The sequence below is a fragment of the Apostichopus japonicus genome, chromosome 19, assembly GCF_037975245.1.
Source record: "Apostichopus japonicus isolate 1M-3 chromosome 19, ASM3797524v1, whole genome shotgun sequence".
Lineage (NCBI taxonomy): Eukaryota > Metazoa > Echinodermata > Holothuroidea > Aspidochirotida > Stichopodidae > Apostichopus > Apostichopus japonicus.
In genome coordinates, this window is record NC_092579.1 from 1,679,732 (window position 1) to 1,704,622 (window position 24,891).

Here is a 24,891-nt window from a genome sequence, read left to right on the forward strand (position 1 = left end):
ATTGTATCCAACAGAGAAAATACATTGTTGCAGGAAAAAATGTAAGACAATACAAACAATAAGAACAACAAAGCATAAAACTACTAAAACATCTAACAAAAGAAAAGCATGTTCTTCAACATCATTCCTTTAGCCGAACAATCAAATCAGTTGGCGAAAGCATTTAAACTCTATATATGCGTGTCGCACTTACACATTACTGAAGCGAAAAAATAAAAATCGGTGATGGTGGCGTACGACTGAATACTAATGATGCATTTCATTGAGTTATTGATCACCAATTCACAAAATAATTTGCAATCACACAATTGTCTAATGTCAAAATGTCGGTCAGGGTTCTACGGTTGCGTACGTACCCATTGTTATATACTTTACAAACGTTTATGTCACTGCGCAGCCCTGCATATAGGCCCTACGGTTTACTAACGAAATTCACACGAAGCCTACTGTAACTTTTGTATGTAGAATGTAGTAATTTTCCACATCACTTAATTCAAATGTAATTGGAACCACGTTAGATCCAACTCCAGATAGTACGTGTTCGAGTTAAAGATCGCTTTGGTCTCAATACCACAACCCTGGAAGCTCCAACAGACTGTTTCATAATATCATTTTCGTTTACAGTGGTTGCCATGATGCGTGTGTTTACTCTACCGAGGTTGTTTTCGTTAAATGACAATTCCCCTAAACCTGTAACGGATGGTTGTGATTCGTGAGCATCCTGGAACCTTTGCATTGCGATTAATTCAGGACTGGTCCTTGGACATCTATGACTCATAGCAGGAAGTCCATACACTTCGTCTTGGCGAGAGTAACGAAGAAATTCTTTCTTCGTTAAATACCACTTATATAAAGTTAGAAAAAGTAATATGAAAGTAGCTCCAGAAACAGCGACAACACACCAAAATGATTTGGATGTACCTAGAAATGTGTTTTCTCCTTTACTACTTTGGCTAGTATTGTTACCACCAATTTCGAAGCTTTGTGAAGTAGCTGTTGTTGTTGTGGCATCTAATACAAGAGTACTCATCCAACTATCATTAATGTGAGTACTATAAGCTTGGTCGTTTGGTGAATTCTCTGAGCTCGTTGTCTTCCCCTTACCACTACTGATTATGATTTTGTTTTCATTGCAGCTGTTCTTACACTGAACTTCAGGAATACAGATATAATTGCATGTTGTCGAATTCTGGTGCCGGATGGGGAATTCATCGCTGCAATCAAATTGGTTACCTCCAATATATACATTCGACTTATGGGTGCAGTTCAGAATAGGAACGCTGGTAAACAGATTGCAAGAGAGATAAATAAATTTAAGGAAGTTAGTGTCAATTGTTATAGTGTTCAGACAGTTTGCGTTTAGATTGATCTCCTTTAACAGCTGGGGTGCTTGCAGGCTTAATCTTGAAATAATGTTAAAACTCAAGTTTAAGTACTCCAATTTAAAAAGACTAGAAAATGGCTCAGAGGATAAAACAGAAATGTAATTATTACTCAGATCCAGGGTTGCAAGTTTCACCATTCCTCGCAATGATTCCTCCGTTATAGACGTTATTTGGTTGAAACTGAAATTTAGGGATTCCAGTCCTCCGCAGAGTTCCTTTGAAGGATGCGGCAATGCAAGATTGATAATCTTGTTAAAACTAATATCAACAGTGGTTACGGTCGTAGCGAGATTAAGATCCAGAAAGGAAGAAAACTCATTATGACTTAGATTTAGCGTGAGGATAGATTTTCCAGTAATAATATCCCGGCAATTCTCGTCTAATGAATTATTTGAGATATTGTTCAAGTGTAAGTTATTACATGCAATGGAAGTCCCGTTACATTTACAGTAGGTTATTAGAACTCCTGAACAGAAAATTGTTAAGCAACTTAACAAAAAAACAAGGAAGCAATAGGAAGATAAGCGAAATATCCGAGATACTTCCATCTTCATCGCTGTTTGTGAATATGTCAACATTGATGTGGGATTTGTCAAATGAGTTAGACTCGCCTGAATAATGCTTCAGTCATGCCAACTAATTTTTGGCAATCACATAACGCAGTTATTTAATTGACTATGAACTGGATTATTCTATTTCATTATCACTTTCGACAGTATTATTGATGAGAGGCGATTTGCTTAACACTGCCTGTGAAATTAGAGTGCGATACCTTTGTTGTTATTCTATATAAAGATAAACTTATTTATAACTGCAATTTTCTATCTTACTATTCATGAGAGATTGTTGATCTCAATTGTACTCTATGTACTTCAGTAGACTTTCAAAAGTTGTGATCGTCATAAATCATAGTCGACGTTGTTAGTCGATCACGCATTGCCTTTGAGAATCACTGTAGAAACAGAAAACAATATATGATGAAACAATGAGCAATATCTAAATACAATTGTAGTCAAATAAAAAAATCATAAAAAAAAGTAACTCGGTAATATTGTTTTCAATAAAACCTTTTCAAATGCATTACATAGTTGATTGCAACATGAAGTAGACGAATGATGACACATAAAACCCTATTGTGACACATTCATGATTTTGTTCTAAACTTGCTGACATGCTGAAGAAATCACCTCAACGTTAACGTTAAGGATTTGGCAACTTGCCATGGAATTTAAATTAAAACGAGAGAGAGAGAGCGAGGGAGCTTGGACCCTGGCAATATTTATCACTCTCAGTATCATCAGACTGAGTGAATATCTCCGTTAAATCGATTTGATCATGATTTTCACGATGTAAGCAGCTTAGATCACTGGTGGTCGCATATATTTCTAGTCACCGCAAGTTGGTTTTTAAAGCCAACAACGCGGCTCGTGGAACCATTTCGCAAAGAAAAACATGCAATATGCATATTCCGGGGATATTTTATTGATATGGCCGACATGTGATGTGATATTGTAAACATAACAGATGGACTATGGTGTGATCGTGATAAGTGACATGATTAGAAGGCGTGTGTCTAGAGATGTGATTCTACAACGCTATATTTGCCTGACAAGTACTCTAAACTATAACAATTATTTCGTGGAGTGACAGTGACAGCCACAGTGGCATATCGTATCTGTCATCTTTTTTAGCGCAAGTTATCTCAAAATATTAATATGCATTTGACCAGCATCATATTCATCCTTTTTTCTCTGACAGACAAATTACATCAAAATCCTTACCAAAAAGTTTATCCTAAATAAGATTTCATTATTTATCGTCCCTGGGTTATATACCAGGGCTGTGGTGGATAACCCCTCTGTAATACCTCCGTGCTTATACAACCCACGTTGAGGATACATATACTGACTATAGCTAACGCTTCAGCTTCCCCTGTGAGAATATCCCATAGAGGGCTCAAACTAACCGACGACACCGGCTGCAAAATGCTATCTGCGCATACCCCCCTCCCCGCACCACACACCCAACGCCTTACCAGTGGCGGTTCTGCTATGAAAAACACCGGCCATTGACGACAATGGGTGTCATACCTTTGTGATATTTAGAATTGCCGATCGTGCTTTAGATGGTGATGATCTCCACCAATAAACTTCTAGTTCTTAATCGGGCGTCTAAAATATGCTAACTCAAAAGTGCGTAAAGGAGGCATAATGTGTTTTTGTTTTCTTTAATTTCTGTCAAAAAAATGTTTTGATGACTTTTCAATATTGAAAATAGCTGCTATCGTACCTTTTCAACGCTGAAAATTATCATGGCGGCCTGCCGTTTTTATGAAAACCAATGCAATTTCTAACTTGTCCTGATCCAAATTGCCTGGGATCTATCGGTCACTGAATTCGAGCACTGTTTTGCATCCAGATTGAAAGAAGTGGTAATTTGCCGGACATTTATAGACAAATTTGGACACAAGTTATAACAAAGTCGTTTGCTGAACAACAGAAAACGATATTGGAAAGCCATCTTTTTGTCAGTATTTTCCGCCAATGCATTGGTTCTTTAACACACCTTTTGCTCGTATAAATATACGGTAAAATGCTTGGGAAGAGTCAATCAAGGATGTTAGCCGTCAACGTGATTGGTTATTTAAATACTTAATGACAGGCGGGAAGAAGTTGGGCGAGATGGAGGGGCGGGGTGGGGGTGGGGGCGGGGGGAGATGGAAATGATACGGGAAAAACGTTTTCTTCTTCTATTACTCGCCATATCAACTAAATGCATTCATCATTTCTTGTGACAAGAATATTTCATACATCGATTCGTACTTTGAACGTTACACTCATTATAACTGACTTAATTTGGTTGAAAGAAAAACACGTTAATTTTTAAATTTTAATAATGAAACTTAAATGGATATACTTTAACAATGCTTTGTATGTATCATATGTCTTTGTTCATTTAACATTGATCAATAGCAATTTAGTGAAGAATGAGTGAATAATAGGCAAACCAAAAGTAAAATCAGTAATGAAACAGCAAGGTAAACCTTGCTAGATTACCATATTTTATATGTAACATTATCAACTACTTCACTGAATTTACTAGAAGCGCAATGTTTCACACGAACGGATAGAGTTGAATCCCCCTCATCCCCCCACCACCACCACCATTTCTCCTCAGCTGCAATGTATACTTTAAGGTTATTCTACTCATTTTGCTTTTTATAAACTAAGTGTCTGCTCACATTTGTGAAAAATCCAACCAGAATAATTGCCTATTGTCTTTAGTGAAAACTACTCGTCATTGAAAAGTAGACTATTTTTGGTGTGAACCTTCAATCGTTCAAGCGATGAAGAGAGGCAAGACGAAGGATACCGGGGGAATCAATGGCACATGTTCCCCAATTCAAAGTGATGAACCATGGACATTTACCCATATTTTATAGACTGAAATGTCCTAATGTTCATACGTGCGACTCGCCCTCCCCATCCCCAAGCTCAGTCAAGAATCCAGTTACGTCTGTCGTGCCTGCTAAAATGCAAGGAAGACAACACCCGATATATCAAGCAGTTGTTGCAGACCAAACCTTCCTAAGACTGTTCTTTAGGGTAATCGCTACTCCATCTGTAAATACAATCGCACAGAATGGGAAGGATCAACACCTTAGGAGGACATCATACCCATGATAGGGTACAACTGTAAGTTTGAGACAGGACTACAGAAGGATTAAAGACAACTTGCCTAAGAAGATTTTGCAATTGCAGAGACAAAGCTCACCTTGTAAAGCTACTGATATTCGTTTTGGAACTAAGGAAACATTTCACGGAATAACAATCAGTACTGCATCGTGATTTTTTTATTTCTTTAATCATGTACATTTCTCATCGCCTAGACAATATACATCGAATTCAATCATTTGCATAACAATTAAGCAGAACATTAAATTTAAAAATATACCCTTGCAATCTAATATATCTTATCTGAATTTATTAAAGTTAAATCAACAACAGGAATCTGATTGGAATAACCAATATATTTTGAAAACAGCAGGGAAATTATAAGTTAGAAAGTGATACAAAATTAATAATAACACACCTTTAAGTATGTAACGTACGGGGTCTTAACTTCAGGCTGACTCAAATTTTACGTTTCTTGTGAAATACAAGATATATATTTGCTCTGAAGCCTAATACAACAACAGGGATAAATCAATGTTTATTATTTTCAAATTGATATTGTCATTCTGGGATTTATCTCTAGAATTTGTCAATACCCCCGTCAATACGCCCCCGCGTGTAACCCCATTCTACACATCTCAGCATAGTTGGCTACAGCTGAACAGAAATGTATGTACTTCATAATATATATATCGATTTACGACGCAACCTTAATTGTTAGTGAGCCACAGGAGACAATATATAATACCCTATTTGTGCCTTTTAAATAATATGTTTTATAAAATAATGTTTTATTTTAAATTACTAGTAAAAATTATAGCTTTCAGATTGACTATATAGATATTTTATGAATTAAAAAAAAGTGCGTCTAATTCAGTTGATTACCATTTAGCTTAATTACATGGACAACTATGACGGAAAACTCTGCCCCTTATTTTACATAACTAAGAAGGGACTGACTGTCCTGACATGATTCTTTAGTTCATTTATCTGAACATAATTTAATCTATAACAAATCATACAAGTGAACACAAAATAATTAAAACTGAACATAGCCGCTGACATTTGTTTTGCTCTTTCAAATATTCTGGGCTAGTATCTAAGAAACTATTTGCACTATCAAACTTATAAACATGGCATATTCAGAACTACTAACAATGCACCGCGGTCAAAGACAAAGTAAGAAGTAACTTATGTGACGTTGATAAATGTTTGATAAAACTATGTATATAAATACAGTAGTAGCCTATCACACTAACTTAAACATTACTTCTAGGGCACCGTTGAGAATTAAAGTTATAGCACGTGGCAACCTCCTACTAAATCAATCAACAAATTGTATTTCTTTTAAAAAGCTGCATGATATGCTGAGAATAACATTGAATCTTTAACTACTTACAATTGTTCTTTATTTTTGTTAAGCAATGAAGAAATTTGATCAATTTACCAGTCATAATTTCAGAAATGCCTCGGTCGGTTTTGAAAAATAGAGGATTCAACAATGATTTATTGCAGTTTTGAAGCCAAATAATGTAGTCCCTTTTAAATATGCATCCTGTGTAAATATATATATATATATATATATATATATATATCATATATATATCTATCCATATATATATTTATATATATATATATATATATAAATATATATATATATATATATAATATATATAACGAAAATCCACGTTCACTCCAAAAGAAAATATCATTAGAGAAAACCGGAGAAATCAGATATGACTCATATTTGACAAATAAGGAGTAAATGTTTAGAAAATAAACCTGGAATTTTCGGTCCCCGTGGAACCTTCGTAAGAAATACTCCGCAGTCGAATGAAAAGAACAAAATGTAAAATAATGAGAGTATGGCGCTAGATACTGTATTCCAAGATGCTGTATTCCAAGAAGATCGGTCTGTAGGAGAATCGTTTATGGTACACCCGTGCTAGCATTTCGTCAACCCCCCAACCTTAGATTCCAACTCATTTCCTCCAGACTTCCTTACTCTGTGTCTACCTCCGCAGGCAATTTCCTTTGCATTAAACCTCGATGCCAAATATGCCCCCATATTACCCCAGGCACCGAGGTAGAAATTCCCAATGTTGACTATAGTCTAACACCCCTTCCCTCTCTTATGATTCTATTATTGTTATTCACATTTTCTACTGTGTACTTTGCAAAGAGGGCAATTATGTAGGTGAAACAGGATCCCGGTTCCGCTTACGTTTTAATAATCACAAAAAAACTATTTGTGATAATTTTGCAGGGTTCTCCTTTTCTGAACATTTCAATCTTCATAGTCATAAAACCTAAAATGCATTTTAATCGCCTCGAACAACAAATCCACCACTGAACGTAAACGTAAAGACATCGATTGGATCTTTCGTATTTAGTCTCACATCACCGGCCTCAATAAAGACTTGGGACCCCTTAACAGCTATCAGTTCTACAAACATGTGTAATCCGTTCTTTGCTCCTTAATCCGCTTCCTGTAAAGTCATGGTTTATTTGGTTCTAATTCCATCTTTGCAACTTACATTTATCTAGCGTCATACTTTCATTGTGTTACATTTTTGTATTTTTCATTCGACTACCAAGTATTGCTGACGAAGGTCCCAGGGGGACCGAAAATTCCAATATATTTTCTAAAACTTTACTCCTTATTTGTCAATTATGATTCATATCTTAATTCTCTGGTTTTCCCTAAATTTTATTTTTCTATATATATATATATATATATATATATATATATATATATAAATATATATATATATATATATGTGTGTATGTTTATATATATCTATATATATAATATTGATTTGTTGAGTACCACTGATATACTATAGCAAAGTTGGTGGCTACGAGGATTGCCAAAATTATCCCCGAAATACCCAAGATATACCACACCAACGAATCGTCGTGAACTGGCATCTGATCTGTTGGTATGGTGGAAACATCTCTTGTCATGTATGTGATGGTCACAGAGTCTAGGAAATACGTTGTCTGAACTGTACTAGTGCAAATCGGTTCTGATGTACCTTCTTTTACACATTCAATATCAGGATCACATGTATAGTCGCATTGAGTTTGCTTCGGATTGGGGCCATGATATTCGTTGCTACAATCAAACGGATTACCTCCTACGTAAACTTTTGTTTTCTTAATGCAGTTTAAGAAAGAAATATTTTTCAATTTGTGACAGGTAAGATCCAAAGCTTGTAAGCTGATATTGTCATTTGCTATATCTTGTAGGTTGTTTCTGCTCAGATTTAGAAATCGCAATAAAGTAGGTGTTTTCGCTTTAAATATTGATATATGATTATAACTCAAGTTTAAGGACTCCAACTTAATAAGATTAGAGAAAGCCTCTCTCGATATGTTAGAAATATTGTTATTAGAAAGATCCAGGTCGGTTAGTTTCATCATTCCAAGAAATGCGCCATCTTGTATTTCAGTAATTTCATTGAAGCTTAAGTTAAGGTATTGTAATTCTCGATTCTCTTCCACTAAATGATTTCTAAGATCTTTAATTTTGTTCAAGCTTAAATCTAAAAACCTTACGGCAATTTGAAGATTCAAATCAGGAAAGGAAGATATTTCATTTTGGCGTAAATAAAGACTCAGAAAATCTCCGCTTTCGATATGCTTCCAACAGTCTTCCTGTAACGATGCGTTCGAAAAGCTGGTCATATTCAGATTACTGCATAGGATAACACTCACATTACACTGACAAGAGATTACAAAATCCATATACGAAAGGTTTAGTGAAACGGCTAATAACATAGAATTAAGGTAGATGAAAGCATTCCGCAATTTTTCCATTTTGAATCCAATATGCCAGATATCCGTATAGTCATTAATGAGCTGATTCGAATAATACTTTCATGATAACATAATGGTTGCCTCTAATGTTATAACCTTTGCACTTCTTCTAGCACTTGTTATTGCAAAGACTGATTGTTATGACGAGGGAAATCTCCGCATTCGATATGTTTCCAACAGTCTTCAATTACCGTTGCATTCAAAAAGTCGGTCATATTCAGATTACTGCGTCAGATAACGATTACATTAAATTGATAAGAGATTAAAGCCACAGATCAAAGATTCAAACAAATGACGAGCTCATTCTGCAATTCCTTCAGCGAGTCGTGTCGTACTTAGGATATAACATACGTTTTTTATGATGTTATGATAACTGGCTATTACGTTGTTCATTGTTCCCTTGGCAAAGCTCGATTATTTGAAAGTATCGTTTAAAGAGCTGCTTTCATATTCGTTTTAATTTTGCAAGTGCTTGTCATAAAGGGTCTCTTGATGAACAATAGACCTATACATACTTTATTGTCTTCTGCAGGCTAATATATAGCTAATCGAGTGGTATGATTTGGTAAACATTATTGTATCCAACAGAGAAAATACATTGTTGCAGGAAAAAATGTAAGACAATACAAACAATAAGAACAACAAAGCATAAAACTACTAAAACATCTAACAAAAGAAAAGCATGTTCTTCAACATCATTCCTTTAGCCGAACAATCAAATCAGTTGGCGAAAGCATTTAAACTCTATATATGCGTGTCGCACTTACACATTACTGAAGCGAAAAAATAAAAATCGGTGATGGTGGCGTACGACTGAATACTAATGATGCATTTCATTGAGTTATTGATCACCAATTCACAAAATAATTTGCAATCACACAATTGTCTAATGTCAAAATGTCGGTCAGGGTTCTACGGTTGCGTACGTACCCATTGTTATATACTTTACAAACGTTTATGTCACTGCGCAGCCCTGCATATAGGCCCTACGGTTTACTAACGAAATTCACACGAAGCCTACTGTAACTTTTGTATGTAGAATGTAGTAATTTTCCACATCACTTAATTCAAATGTAATTGGAACCACGTTAGATCCAACTCCAGATAGTACGTGTTCGAGTTAAAGATCGCTTTGGTCTCAATACCACAACCCTGGAAGCTCCAACAGACTGTTTCATAATATCATTTTCGTTTACAGTGGTTGCCATGATGCGTGTATTTACTCTACCGAGGTTGTTTTCGTTAAATGACAATTCCCCTAAACCTGTAACGGATGGTTGTGATTCGTGAGCATCCTGGAACCTTTGCATTGCGATTAATTCAGGACTGGTCCTTGGACATCTATGACTCATAGCAGGAAGTCCATACACTTCGTCTTGGCGAGAGTAACGAAGAAATTCTTTCTTCGTTAAATACCACTTATATAAAGTTAGAAAAAGTAATATGAAAGTAGCTCCAGAAACAGCGACAACACACCAAAATGATTTGGATGTACCTAGAAATGTGTTTTCTCCTTTACTACTTTGGCTAGCATTGTTACCACCAATTTCGAAGCTTTGTGAAGTAGCTGTTGTTGTTGTGGCATCTAATACAAGAGTACTCATCCAACTATCATTAATGTGAGTACTATAAGCTTGGTCGTTTGGTGAATTCTCTGAGCTCGTTGTCTTCCCCTTACCACTACTGATTATGATTTTGTTTTCATTGCAGCTGTTCTTACACTGAACTTCAGGAATACAGATATAATTGCATGTTGTCGAATTTTGGTGCCGGATGGGGAATTCATCGCTGCAATCAAATTGGTTACCTCCAATATATACATTCGACTTATGGGTGCAGTTCAGAATAGGAACGCTGGTAAACAGATTGCAAGAGAGATAAATAAATTTAAGGAAGTTAGTGTCAATTGTTATAGTGTTCAGACAGTTTGCGTTTAGATTGATCTCCTTTAACAGCTGGGGTGCTTGCAGGCTTAATCTTGAAATAATGTTAAAACTCAAGTTTAAGTACTCCAATTTAAAAAGACTAGAAAATGGCTCAGAGGATAAAACAGAAATGTAATTATTACTCAGATCCAGGGTTGCAAGTTTCACCATTCCTCGCAATGATTCCTCCGTTATAGACGTTATTTGGTTGAAACTGAAATTAAGGGATTCCAGTCCTCCGCAGAATTCCTTTGAAGGATGCGGCAATGCAAGATTGATAATCTTGTTAAAACTAATATCAACAGTGGTTACGGTCGTAGCGAGATTAAGATCCAGAAAGGAAGAAAACTCATTATGACTTAGATTTAGCGTGAGGATAGATTTTCCAGTAATAATATCCCGGCAATTCTCGTCTAATGAATTATTTGAGATATTGTTCAAGTGTAAGTTATTACATGCAATGGAAGTCCCGTTACATTTACAGTAGGTTATTAGAACTCCTGAACAGAAAATTGTTAAGCAACTTAACAAAAAAACAAGGAAGCAATAGGAAGATAAGCGAAATATCCGAGATAGTTCCATCTTCATCGCTGTTTGTGAATATGTCAACATTGATGTGGGATTTGTCAAATGACTTAGACTCGCCTGAATAATGCTTCAATTGTAGTCAAATAAAAAAATCATAAAAAAAGTAACTCGGTAATATTGTTTTCAATAAAACCTTTTCAAATGCATTACATAGTTGATTGCAACATGAAGTAGACGAATGATGACACATAAAACCCTATTGTGACACATTCATGATTTTGTTCTAAACTTGCTGACATGCTGAAGAAATCACCTCAACGTTAACGTTAAGGATTTGGCAACTTGCCATGGAATTTAAATTAAAACGAGAGAGAGAGAGCGAGGGAGCTTGGACCCTGGCAATATTTATCACTCTCAGTATCATCAGACTGAGTGAATATCTCCGTTAAATCGATTTGATCATGATTTTCACGATGTAAGCAGCTTAGATCACTGGTGGTCGCATATATTTCTAGTCACCGCAAGTTGGTTTTTAAAGCCAACAACGCGGCTCGTGGAACCATTTCGCAAAGAAAAACATGCAATATGCATATTCCGGGGATATTTTACTGATATGGCCGACATGTGATGTGATATTGTAAACATAACAGATGGACTATGGTGTGATCGTGATAAGTGTCATGATTAGAAGGCGTGTGTCTAGAGATGTGATTCTACAACGCTATATTTGCCTGACAAGTACTCTAAACTATAACAATTATTTCGTGGAGTGACAGTGACAGCCACAGTGGCATATCGTATCTGTCATCTTTTTTAGCGCAAGTTATCTCAAAATATTAAGATGCATTTGACCAGCATCATATTCATCCTTTTTTCTCTGACAGACAAATTACATCAAAATCCTTACCAAAAAGTTTATCCTAAATAAGATTTCATTATTTATCGTCCCTGGGTTATATACCAGGGCTGTGGTGGATAACCCCTCTGTAATACCTCCGTGCTTATACAACCCACGTTGAGGATACATATACTGACTATAGCTAACGCTTCAGCTTCCCCTGTGAGAATATCCCATAGAGGGCTCAAACTAACCGACGATACCGGCTGCAAAATGCTATCTGCGCATACCCCCCTCCCCGCACCACACACCCAACGCCTTACCAGTGGCGGTTCTGCTATGAAAAACACCGGCCATTGGGTGTCATACCTTTGTGATATTTAGAATTGCCGATCGTGCTTTAGATGGTGATGATCTCCACCAATAAACTTCTAGTTCTTAATCGGGCGTCTAAAATATGCTAACTCAAAAGTGCGTAAAGGAGGCATAATGTGTTTTTGTTTTCTTTAATTTCTGTCAAAAAAAAAATGTTTTGGTGACTTTTCAATATTGAAAATAGCTGCTATCGTACCTTTTCAACGCTGAAAATTATCATGGCGGCCTGCCGTTTTTATGAAAACCAATGCAATTTCTAACTTTTCCTGATCCAAATTGCCTGGGATCTATCGGTCACTGAATTCGAGCACTGTTTTGCATCCAGATTGAAAGAAGTGGTAATTTGCCGGACATTTATAGACAAATTTGGACACAAGTTATAACAAAGTCGTTTGCTGAACAACAGAAAACGATATTGGAAAGCCATCTTTTTGTCAGTATTTTCCGCCAATGCATTGGTTCTTTAACACACCTTTTGCTCGTATAAATATACGGTAAAATGCTTGGGAAGAGTCAATCAAGGATGTTAGCCGTCAACGTGATTGGTTATTTAAATACTTAATGACAGGCGGGAAGAAGTTGGGCGAGATGGAGGGGTGGGGGGTGGGGGCGGGGGGAGATGGAAATGATACGGGAAAAACGTTTTCTTCTTCTATTACTCGCCATATCAACTAAATGCATTCATCATTTCTTGTGACAAGAATATTTCATACATCGATTCGTACTTTGAACGTTACACTCATTATAACTGACTTAATTTGGTTGAAAGAAAAACACGTTAATTTTTAAATTTTAATAATGAAACTTAAATGAATATACTTTAACAATGCTTTGTATGTATCATATGTCTTTGTTCATTTAACATTGATCAATAGCAATTTAGTGAAGAATGAGTGAATAATAGGCAAACCAAAAGTAAAATCAGTAATGAAACAGCAAGGTAAACCTTGCTAGATTACCATATTTTATATGTAACATTATCAACTACTTCACTGAATTTACTAGAAGCGCAATGTTTCACACGAACGGATAGAGTTGAATCACCCTCATCCCCCCACCACCACCACCATTTCTCCTCAGCTGCAATGTATACTTTAAGGTTATTCTACTCATTTTGCTTTTTATAAACTAAGTGTCTGCCACATTTGTGAAAAATCCAACCAGAATAATTGCCTATTGTCTTTAGTGAAAACTACCCGTCATTGAAAAGTAGACTATTTTTGGTGTGAACCTTCAATCGTTCAAGCGATGAAGAGAGGCAAGACGAAGGATACCGGGGGAATCAATGGCACATGTTCCCCAATTCAAAGTGATGAACCATGGACATTTACCCATTTTTTATAGACTGAAATGTCCTAATGTTCATACGTGCGACTCGCCCTCCCCATCCCCAAGCTCAGTCAAGAATCCAGTTACGTCTGTCGTGCCTGCTAAAATGCAAGGAAGACTGTACCCGCACTGTATCAAGCAGTTGTTGCAGACCAAACCTTCCTAAGACTGTTCTTTGGGGTAATCGCTACTCCATCTGTAAATACAATCGCATAGAATGGGAAGGATCAACACCTTAGGAGGACATCATACCCACGATAGGGTACAACTGTAAGTTTGAGACAGGACTACAGAAGGATTAAAGACAACTTGCCTAAGAAGATTTTGCAATTGCAGAGACAAAGCTCACCTTGTAAAGCTACTGATATTCGTTTTGGAACTAAGGAAACATTTCACGGAATAACAATCAGTACTGCATCGTGATTTTTTTATTTCTTTAATCATGTACATTTCTCATCGCCTAGACAATATACATCGAATTCAATCATTTGCATAACAATTAAGCAGAACATTAAATTTAAAAATATACCCTTGCAATCTAATATATCTTATCTGAATTTATTAAAGTTAAATCAACAACAGGAATCTGATTGGAATAACCAATATATTTTGAAAACAGCAGGGAAATTATAAGTTAGAAAGTGATAAAAAATTAATAATAACACACCTTTAATATGGCACGTACGGGGTCTTAACTTCAGGCTGACTCAAATTTTACGTTTCTTGTGAAATACAAGATATATATTTGCTCTGAAGCCTAATACAACAACAGGGATAAATCAATGTTTATTATTTTCAACTTGATATTGTCATTCTGGGATTTATCTCTAGAATTTGTCAATACCCCCGTCAATACGCCCCCGCGTGTAACCCCATTCTACACATCTCAGCATAGTTGGCTACAGCTGAACAGAAATGTATATACTTCATAATATATATATCGATTTACGACGCAACCTTAATTGTTAGTGAGCCACAGGAGACAATATATAATACCCTATTTGTGCCTTTTAAATAATATGTTTTATAAAATAATGTTTTATTTTAAATTACTAGTAAAAATTATAGCTTTCAGATTGACTATATAGATATTTTATGAATTAAAAAAAAAGTGCGTCTAATTCAGTTGATTACCATTTAGCTTAATTACATGGACAACTATGACGGAAAACTCTGCCCCTTATTTTACATAACTAAGAAGGGACTGACTGTCCTGACATGATTCTTTAGTTCATTTATCTGAACATAATTTAATCTATAACAAATCATACAAGTGAACACAAAATAATTAAAACTGAACATAGCCGCTGACATTTGTTTTGCTCTTTCAAATATTCTGGGCTAGTATCTAAGAAACTATTTGCACTATCAAACTTATAAACATGGCATATTCAGAACTACTAACAATGCACCGCGGTCAAAGACAAAGTAAGAAGTAACTTATGTGACGTTGATAAATGTTTGATAAAACTATGTATATAAATACAGTAGTAGCCTATCACACTAACTTAAACATTACTTCTAGGGCACCGTTGAGAATTAAAGTTATAGCACGTGGCAACCTCCTACTAAATCAATCAACAAATTGTATTTCTTTTAAAAAGCTGCATGATATGCTGAGAATAACATTGAATCTTTAACTACTTACAATTGTTCTTTATTTTTGTTAAGCAATGAAGAAATTTGATCAATTTACCAGTCATAATTTCAGAAATGCCTCGGTAGGTTTTGAAAAATAGAGGATTCAACAATGATTTATTGCAGTTTTGAAGCCAAATAATGTTGTCCCTTTTAAATATGCATCCTGTGTAAATATATATATATATATATATATATATATATATATATATATATATATATATATATATATATATATATATATAAATATATATATATATATAATATATATAACGAAAATCCACGTTCACTCCAAAAGAAAATATCATTAGAGAAAACCGGAGAAATCAGATATGACTCATATTTGACAAATAAGGAGTAAATGTTTAGAAAATAAACCTGGAATTTTCGGTCCCCGTGGAACCTTCGTAAGAAATACTCCGCAGTCGAATGAAAAGAACAAAATGTAAAATAATGAGAGTATGACGCTAGATACTGTATTCCAAGATGCTGTATTCCAAGAAGATCGGTCTGTAGGAGAATCGTTTATGGTACACCCGTGCTAGCATTTCGTCAACCCCCCAACCTTAGATTCCAACTCATTTCCTCCAGACTTCCTTACTCTGTGTCTACCTCCGCAGGCAATTTCCTTTGCATTAAACCTCGATGCCAAATATGCCCCCATATTACCCCAGGCACCGAGGTAGAAATTCCCAATGTTGACTATAGTCTAACACCCCTTCCCTCTCTTATGATTCTATTATTGTTATTCACATTTTCTACTGTGTACTTTGCAAAGAGGGCAATTATGTAGGTGAAACAGGATCCCGGTTCCGCTTACGTTTTAATAATCACAAAAAAAGCTATTTGTGATCATTTTGCAGGGTTCTCCTTTTCCGAACATTTCAATCTTCATAGTCATAAAACCTAAAATGCATTTTAATCGCCTCGAACAACAAATCCACCACTGAACGTAAACGTAAAGACATCGATTGGATCTTTCGTATTTAGTCTCACATCACCGGCCTCAATAAAGACTTGGGACCCCTTAACAGCTATCAGTTCTACAAACATGTGTAATCCGTTCTTTGCTCCTTACGTTCTTTGCTCCTTAATCCGCTTCCTGTAAAGTCATGGTTTATTTGGTTCTAATTCCATCTTTGCAACTTACATCTATCTAGCGTCATACTTTCATTGTGTTACATTTTTGTATTTTTCATTCGACTACCAAGTATTGCTGACGAAGGTCCCAGGGGGACCGAAAATTCCAATATATTTTCTAAAACTTTACTCCTTATTTGTCAATTATGATTCATATCTTAATTCTCTGGTTTTCCCTAAATTTTATTTTTCTATATATATATATATATATATATATATATATAAATATATATATATATATATATATATATATATATATATGTGTGTGTATGTTTATATATATCTATATATATAATATTGATTTGTTGAGTACCACTGATATACTATAGCAAAGTTGGTGGCTACGAGGATTGCCAAAATTATCCCCGAAATACCCAAGATATACCACACCAACGAATCGTCGTGAACTGGCATCTGATCTGTTGGTATGGTGGAAACATCTCTTGTCATGTATGTGATGGTCACAGAGTCTAGGAAATACGTTGTCTGAACTGTACTAGTGCAAATCGGTTCTGATGTACCTTCTTTTACACATTCAATATCAGGATCACATGTATAGTCGCATTGAGTTTGCTTCGGATTGGGGCCATGATATTCGTTGCTACAATCAAACGGATTACCTCCTACGTAAACTTTTGTTTTCTTAATGCAGTTTAAGAAAGAAATATTTTTCAACTTGTGACAGGTAAGATCCAAAGCTTGTAAGCTGATATTGTCATTTGCTATATCTTGTAGGTTGTTTCTGCTCAGATTTAGAAGTCGCAATAAAGTAGGTGTTTTCGCTTTAAATATTGATATATGATTATAACTCAAGTTTAAGGACTCCAACTTAATAAGATTAGAGAAAGCCTCTCTCGATATGTTAGAAATATTGTTATTAGAAAGATCCAGGTCGGTTAGTTTCGTCATTCCAAGAAATGCGCCATCTTGTATTTCAGTAATTTCATTGAAGCTTAAGTTAAGGTATTGTAATTCTCGATTCTCTTCCACTAAATGATTTCTAAGATCTTTAATTTTGTTCAAGCTTAAATCTAAAAACCTTACGGCAATTTGAAGATTCAAATCAGGAAAGGAAGATATTTCATTTTGGCGTAAATAAAGACTCAGAAAATCTCCGCTTTCGATATGCTTCCAACAGTCTTCCTGTAACGATGCGTTCGAAAAGCTGGTCATATTCAGATTACTGCATAGGATAACACTCACATTACACTGACAAGAGATTACAAAATCCATATACGAAAGGTTTAGTGAAACGGCTAATAACATAGAATTAAGGTAGATGAAAGCATTCCGCAATTTTTCCATTTTGAATCCAATATGCCAGATATCCGTATAGTCATTAATGAGCTGATTCGAATAATACTTTCATGATAACATAATGGTTGCCTCTAATGTTATAACCTTTGCACTTCTTCTAGCACTTGTTATTGCAAAGACTGATTGTATTGACGAGGGAAATCTCCGCATTCGATATGTTTCCAACAGTCTTCAATTACCGTTGCATTCAAAAAGTCGGTCATATTCAGATTACTGCGTCAGATAACGATTACATTAAATTGATAAGAGATTAAAGCCACAGATCAAAGATTCAAACAAATGACGAGCTCATTCTGCAATTCCTTCAGCGAGTCGTGTCGTACTTAGGATATAACATACGTTTATTATGTTATGATAACTGGCTATTACGTTGTTCATTGTTCCCTTGACAAAGCTCGATTATTTGAAAGTATCGTTTAAAGAGCTGCTTTCATATTCGTTTTAATTTTGCAAGTGCTTGTCATAAAGGGTCTCTTGATGAACAATAGACCTATACATACTTTATTGCCTTCTGCAGGCTAATATATAGCTAATCGAGTGGTATGATTTGGTAAACATTATTGTATCCAACAGAGAAAATACATTATTGCAGGAAAAAATGTAAGACAATACAAACAATAAGAACAACAAAGCATAAAACTACTAAAACATCTAACAAAAGAAAAGCATGTTCTTCAACATCATTCCTTTAGCCGAACAATCAAATCAGTTGGCGAAAGCATTTAAACTCTATATATGCGTGTCGCACTTACACATTACTGAAGCGAAAAAATAAAAATCGGTGATGGTGGCGTACGAAATACTAATGATGCATTTCATTGAGTTATTGATCACCAATTCACAAAATAATTTGCAATCACACAATTGTCTAATGTCAAAATGTCGGTCAGGGTTCTACGGTTGCGTACGTACCCATTGTTATATACTTTACAAACGTTTATGTCACTGCGCAGCCCTGCATATAGGCCCTACGGTTTACTAACGAAATTCACACGAAGCCTACTGTAACTTTTGTATGTAGAATGTAGTAATTTTCCACATCACTTAATTCAAATGCAATTGGAACCACGTTAGATCCAACTCCAGATAGTACGTGCTCGAGTTAAAGATCGCTTTGGTCTCAATACCACAACCCTGGAAGCTCCAACAGACTGTTTCATAATATCATTTTCGTTTACAGTGGTTGCCATGATGCGTGTGTTTACTCTACCGAGGTTGTTTTCGTTAAATGACAATTCCCCTAAACCTGTAACGGATGGTTGTGATTCGTGAGCATCCTGGAACCTTTGCATTGCGATTAATTCAGGACTGGTCCTTGGACATCTATGACTCATAGCAGGAAGTCCATACACTTCGTCTTGGCGAGAGTAACGAAGAAATTCTTTCTTCGTTAAATACCACTTATATAAAGTTAGAAAAAGTAATATGAAAGTAGCTCCAGAAACAGCGACAACACACCAAAATGATTTGGATGTACCTAGAAATGTGTTTTCTCCTTTACTACTTTGGCTAGCATTGTTACCACCAATTTCGAAGCTTTGTGAAGTAGCTGTTGTTGTTGTGGCATCTAATACAAGAGTACTCATCCAACTATCATTAATGTGAGTACTATAAGCTTGGTCGTTTGGTGAATTCTCTGAGCTCGTTGTCTTCCCCTTACCACTACTGATTATGATTTTGTTTTCATTGCAGCTGTTCTTACACTGAACTTCAGGAATACAGATATAATTGCATGTTGTCGAATTCTGGTGCCGGATGGGGAATTCATCGCTGCAATCAAATTGGTTACCTCCAATATATACATTCGACTTATGGGTGCAGTTCAGAATAGGAACGCTGGTAAACAGATTGCAAGAGAGATAAATAAATTTAAGGAAGTTAGTCTCAATTGTTATAGTGTTCAGACAGTTTGCGTTTAGATTGATCTCCTTTAACAGCTGGGGTGCTTGCAGGCTTAATCTTGAAATAATGTTAAAACTCAAGTTTAAGTACTCCAATTTAAAAAGACTAGAAAATGGCTCAGAGGATAAAACAGAAATGTAATTATTACTCAGATCCAGGGTTGCAAGTTTCACCATTCCTCGCAATGATTCCTCCGTTATAGACGTTATTTGGTTGAAACTGAAATTAAGGGATTCCAGTCCTCCGCAGAGTTCCTTTGAAGGATGCGGCAATGCAAGATGGATAATCTTGTTAAAACTCATATCAACAGTGGTTACGGTCGTAGCGAGATTAAGATCCAGAAAGGAAGAAAACTCATTATGACTTAGATTTAGCGTGAGGATAGATTTTCCAGTAATAATATCCCGGCAATTCTCGTCTAATGAATTATTTGAGATATTGTTCAAGTGTAAGTTATTACATGCAATGAAAGTCCCGTTACATTTACAGTAGGTTATTAGAACTCCTGAACAGAAAATTGTTAAGCAACTTAACAAAAAAACAAGGAAGCAGTAGGAAGATAAGCGAAATATCCGAGATAGTTCCATCTTCATCGCTGTTTGTGAATATGTCAACATTGATGTGGGATTTGTCAAAAGAGTTAGACTCGCCTGAATAATGCTTCAGTCATGCCAACTAATTTTTGGCAATCACATAACGCAGTTATTTAATTGACTATGAACTGGATTATTCTATTTCATTATCACTTTCGACAGTATTATTGATGAGAGGCGATTTGCTTAACACTGCCTGTGAAATTAGAGTGCGATACCTTTGTTGTTATTCTATATAAAGATAAACTTATTTTATAACTGCAATTTTCTATCTTACTATTCATGAGAGATTGTTGATCTCAATTGTACTCTATGTACTTCAGTAGACTTTCAAAAGTTGTGATCGTCATAAATCATAGTTGACGTTGTTAGTCGATCACGCATTGCCTTTGAGAATCACTGTAGAAACAGAAAACAATATATGATGAAACAATGAGCAATATATAAATACAATTGTAGTCAAATAAAAAAGTCATAAAAAAAGTAACTCGGTAATACTGTTTTCAATAAAACCTTTTCAAATGCATTACATAGTTGATTGCAACATGAAGTAGACGAATGATGACACAGTAAACCCTATTGTGACACATTCAGGTTTTTGTTTTAAACTTGCTGACATGCTGAAGAAATCACCTCAACGTTAACGTTAAGGATTTGGCAACTTGCCATGGAATTTAAATTAAAACGAGAGAGAGAGAGCGAGGGAGCTTGGACCCTGGCAATATTTATCACTCTCAGTATCATCAGACTGAGTGAATATCTCCGTTAAATCGATTTGATCATGATTTTCACGATGTAAGCAGCTTAGATCACTGGTGGTCTCATATATTTCTAGTCACCGCAAGTTGGTTTTTAAAGCCAACAACGCGGCTCGTGGAACCATTTCGCAAAGAAAAACATGCAATATGCATATTCCGGGGATATTTTATTGATATGGCCGACATGTGATGTGATATTGTAAACATAACAGATGGACTATGGTGTGATCGTGATAAGTGACATGATTAGAAGGCGTGTGTCTAGAGATGTGATTCTACAACGCTATATTTGCCTGACAAGTACTCTAAACTATAACAATTATTTCGTGGAGTGACAGTGACAGCCACAGTGGCATATCGTATCTGTCATCTTTTTTAGCGCAAGTTATCTCAAAATATTAAGATGCATTTGACCAGCATCATATTCATCCTTTTTTCTCTGACAGACAAATTACATCAAAATCCTTACCAAAAAGTTTATCCTAAATAAGATTTCATTATTTATCGTCCCTGGGTTATATACCAGGGCTGTGGTGGATAACCCCTCTGTAATACCTCCGTGCTTATACAACCCACGTTGAGGATACATATGCTGACTATAGCTAACGCTTCAGCTTCCCCTGTGAGAATATCCTATAGAGGGCTCAAACTAACCGACGACACCGGCTGCAAAATGCTATCTGCGCATACCCCCCCTCCCCGCACCACACACCCAACGCCTTACCAGTGGCGGTTCTGCTATGAAAAACACCGGCCAGTGACGACAATGGGTGTCATACCTTTGTGATATTTAGAATTGCCGATCGTGCTTTAGATGGTGATGATCTCCACCAATAAACTTCTAGTTCTTAATCGGTTAATCGGGCGTCTAAAATATGCTAACTCAAAAGTGCGTAAAGGAGGCATAATGTGTTTTTGTTTTCTTTAATTTCTGTCAAAAAAAAAATGTTTTGGTGACTTTTCAATATTGAAAATAGCTGCTATCGTACCTTTTCAACGCTGAAAATGATCATGGCGGCCTGCCGTTTTTATGAAAACCAATGCAATTTCTAACTTTTCCTGATCCAAATTGCCTGGGATCTATCGGTCACTGAATTCGAGCACTGTTTTGCATCCAGATTGAAAGAAGTGGTAATTTGCCGGACATTTATAGAAAAATTTGGACACAAGTTATAACAAAGTCGTTTGCTGAACAACAGAAAACGATATTGGAAAGCCATCTTTTTGTCAGTATTTTCCGCCAATGCATTGGTTCTTTAACACACCTTTTGCTCGTATAAATATACGGTAAATTGCTTGGGAAGAGTCAATCAAGGATGTTAGCCGTCAACGTGATTGGTTATTTAAATACTTAATGACAGGCGGGAAGAAGTTGGGCGAGATGGAGGGGCGGGGTGGGGGGTGGGGCGGGGGAGATGGAAATGATACGGGAAAAACGTTTTCTTCTTCTATTACTCGCCATATCAACTAAATGCATTCATCATTTCTTGTGACAAGAATATTTCATACATCGATTCGTACTTTGAACGTTACACTCATTATAACTGACTTAATTTGGTTGAAAGAAAAACACGTTAATTTTTAAATTTTAATAATGAAACTTAAATGAATATACTTTAACAATGCTTTGTATGTATCATATGTCTTTGTTCATTTAACATTGATCAATAGCAATTTAGTGAAGAATGAGTGAATAATAGGCAAACCAAAAGTAAAATCAGTAATGAAACAGCAAGGTAAACCTTGCTAGATTACCATATTTTATATGTAACATTATCAACTACTTCACTGAATTTACTAGAAGCGCAATGTTTCACACGAACGGATAGAGTTGAATCACCCTCATCGCCCCACCACCACCACCATTTCTCCTCAGCTGCAATGTATACTTTAAGGTTATTCTACTCATTTTGCTTTTTATAAACTAAGTGGCTGCCACATTTGTAAAATATCCAACCAGAATAATTGCCTATTGTCTTTAGTGAAAACTACCGGTAAATGAAAATTAGACTATTTTTGGTATGAACCTTCAAACGTTCAAGTTGTGAAGGGAGGCAAGGCGAAGGATACCGGGGGAATCAATGGCACATGTTCCCCAATTCAAAGTGATGAACCATGGACAGTTGCCCATTTTTTCATAGACTGAAATGTACTTTTGTTCATACGTGCGACTGGTCCACCCCAACCCCAATCTCAGTCAAGAATCCAGTTACGTCTGTCGTGCCTGCTAAAATGCAAGGAAGACTGTACCCGATATATCAAGCAGTTGTTGCAGACCAAACCTTCCTAAGACTGTTCTTTAGGGTAATCGCTACTTCATATGTAAATACAATCGCATAGAATGGGAAGGAAGGAATGGGAAGTTTGAGACAGGACTACAGAAGGATTAAAGACAACTTGCCTAAGAAGATTTTGCAATTGCAGAGACAAAGCTCACCTTGTAAAGCTACTGATATTCGTTTTGGAACTAAGGAAACATTTCACGGAATAACAATCAGTACTGCATCGTGATTTTTTTATTTCTTTAATCATGTACATTTCTCATCGCCTTTAAATAAAATTTTAAAAACACCCTTGCAATCTAATATACCTCATCTGAATTTATTAAAGTTAAATCAACAACAGGAATCTGATTGGAATAACCAATATATTTTGAAAACAGCAGGAAAATTTTAGAATGTGATACAAAATTAATAATAACACAATTTTAAGTATATGTAACGTACGGGGTCCTAACTTCAGGCTGACTCAAATCTTGTGAAATACAAGATATATATTTGCTCTGTTGCCTAATACAATAACAGGGATAAATCAATGTGAATTATTTTCAACTTGATATTGTCATTCTGGAATTTATCTCTAGAATTTGTCAATACTCTGACGCCCCGCGTGTAACCCCATTCTACACATCTCAGCATAGATGGCTACAGCTGAACAGAAATGTATATACTTCATAATATATATCGATTTACGACGCACCCTTAATTGTTAGTGAGCCACAAGAGACAATATATAATACCTATTTGTGCATTTTAAATATTATGTTTTATAAACTAATGTTTTATTTTAAATTACTAGTAAAATTTATAGATTTCAGATTGACTATAATGATATTTTATAAATTAAAAAAAAAGTGCATCTAATTCAGTTAGACGCATGGACAACTATGACGGAAAACTCTACCCCTTATTTTACATAACTAAGAAGGGACTGACTGTCCTGACATGATTCTTTAGTTCATTTATCTGAACATAATTTAATCTATAACAAATCATACAAGTGAACACAAAATAAATAAAACTGAACATACCCGCTGACATTTGTTTTGCTCTTTCAAATATTCTGGGCTAGTATCCACGAAACTATTTGCACTATCAAACTTATAAACATGGCATATTCAGAACTACTAACAATGCACCGCGGTCAAAGACAAAGTAAGAAGTAACTTATGTGACGTTGATAAATGTTTGATAAAACTATGTATATAAATACAGTAGTAGCCTATCACACTAACTTAAACATTACTTCTAGGGCACCGTTGAGAATTAAAGCTATAGCACGTGGCAACCTCCTACTAAATCAATCAACAAATTGTATTTCTTTTAAAAAGCTGCATGATATGCTGAGAATAACATTGAATCTTTAACTACTTACAATTATTCTTTAT

General features: G+C 35.6%; 3 protein-coding genes across 3 annotated transcripts; all 3 read right to left on the reverse strand.

The window, feature by feature from the left end:
- Positions 1-248: 248 nt before the first annotated feature.
- On the reverse strand, positions 249-1,522 carry LOC139959714 (uncharacterized). Its single transcript, XM_071957530.1, has one exon. It carries the CDS (start codon positions 1,520-1,522, stop codon positions 515-517), a length of 1,008 nt encoding a protein of 335 aa, XP_071813631.1. The 3' UTR covers positions 249-514.
- Positions 1,523-5,230: 3,708 nt separating this feature from the next.
- On the reverse strand, positions 5,231-9,227 carry LOC139960564 (uncharacterized). The gene has a single exon (XM_071959011.1). The coding sequence runs from the start codon at positions 8,879-8,881 to the stop codon at positions 7,850-7,852; it is 1,032 nt and encodes a 343-aa protein (XP_071815112.1). The 5' UTR covers positions 8,882-9,227; the 3' UTR covers positions 5,231-7,849.
- Positions 9,228-16,893: 7,666 nt separating this feature from the next.
- LOC139960517 (uncharacterized) lies at positions 16,894-18,378 on the reverse strand. The gene has a single exon (XM_071958940.1). It carries the CDS (start codon positions 17,957-17,959, stop codon positions 16,928-16,930), a length of 1,032 nt encoding a protein of 343 aa, XP_071815041.1. The 5' UTR covers positions 17,960-18,378; the 3' UTR covers positions 16,894-16,927.
- Positions 18,379-24,891: the final 6,513 nt, after the last annotated feature.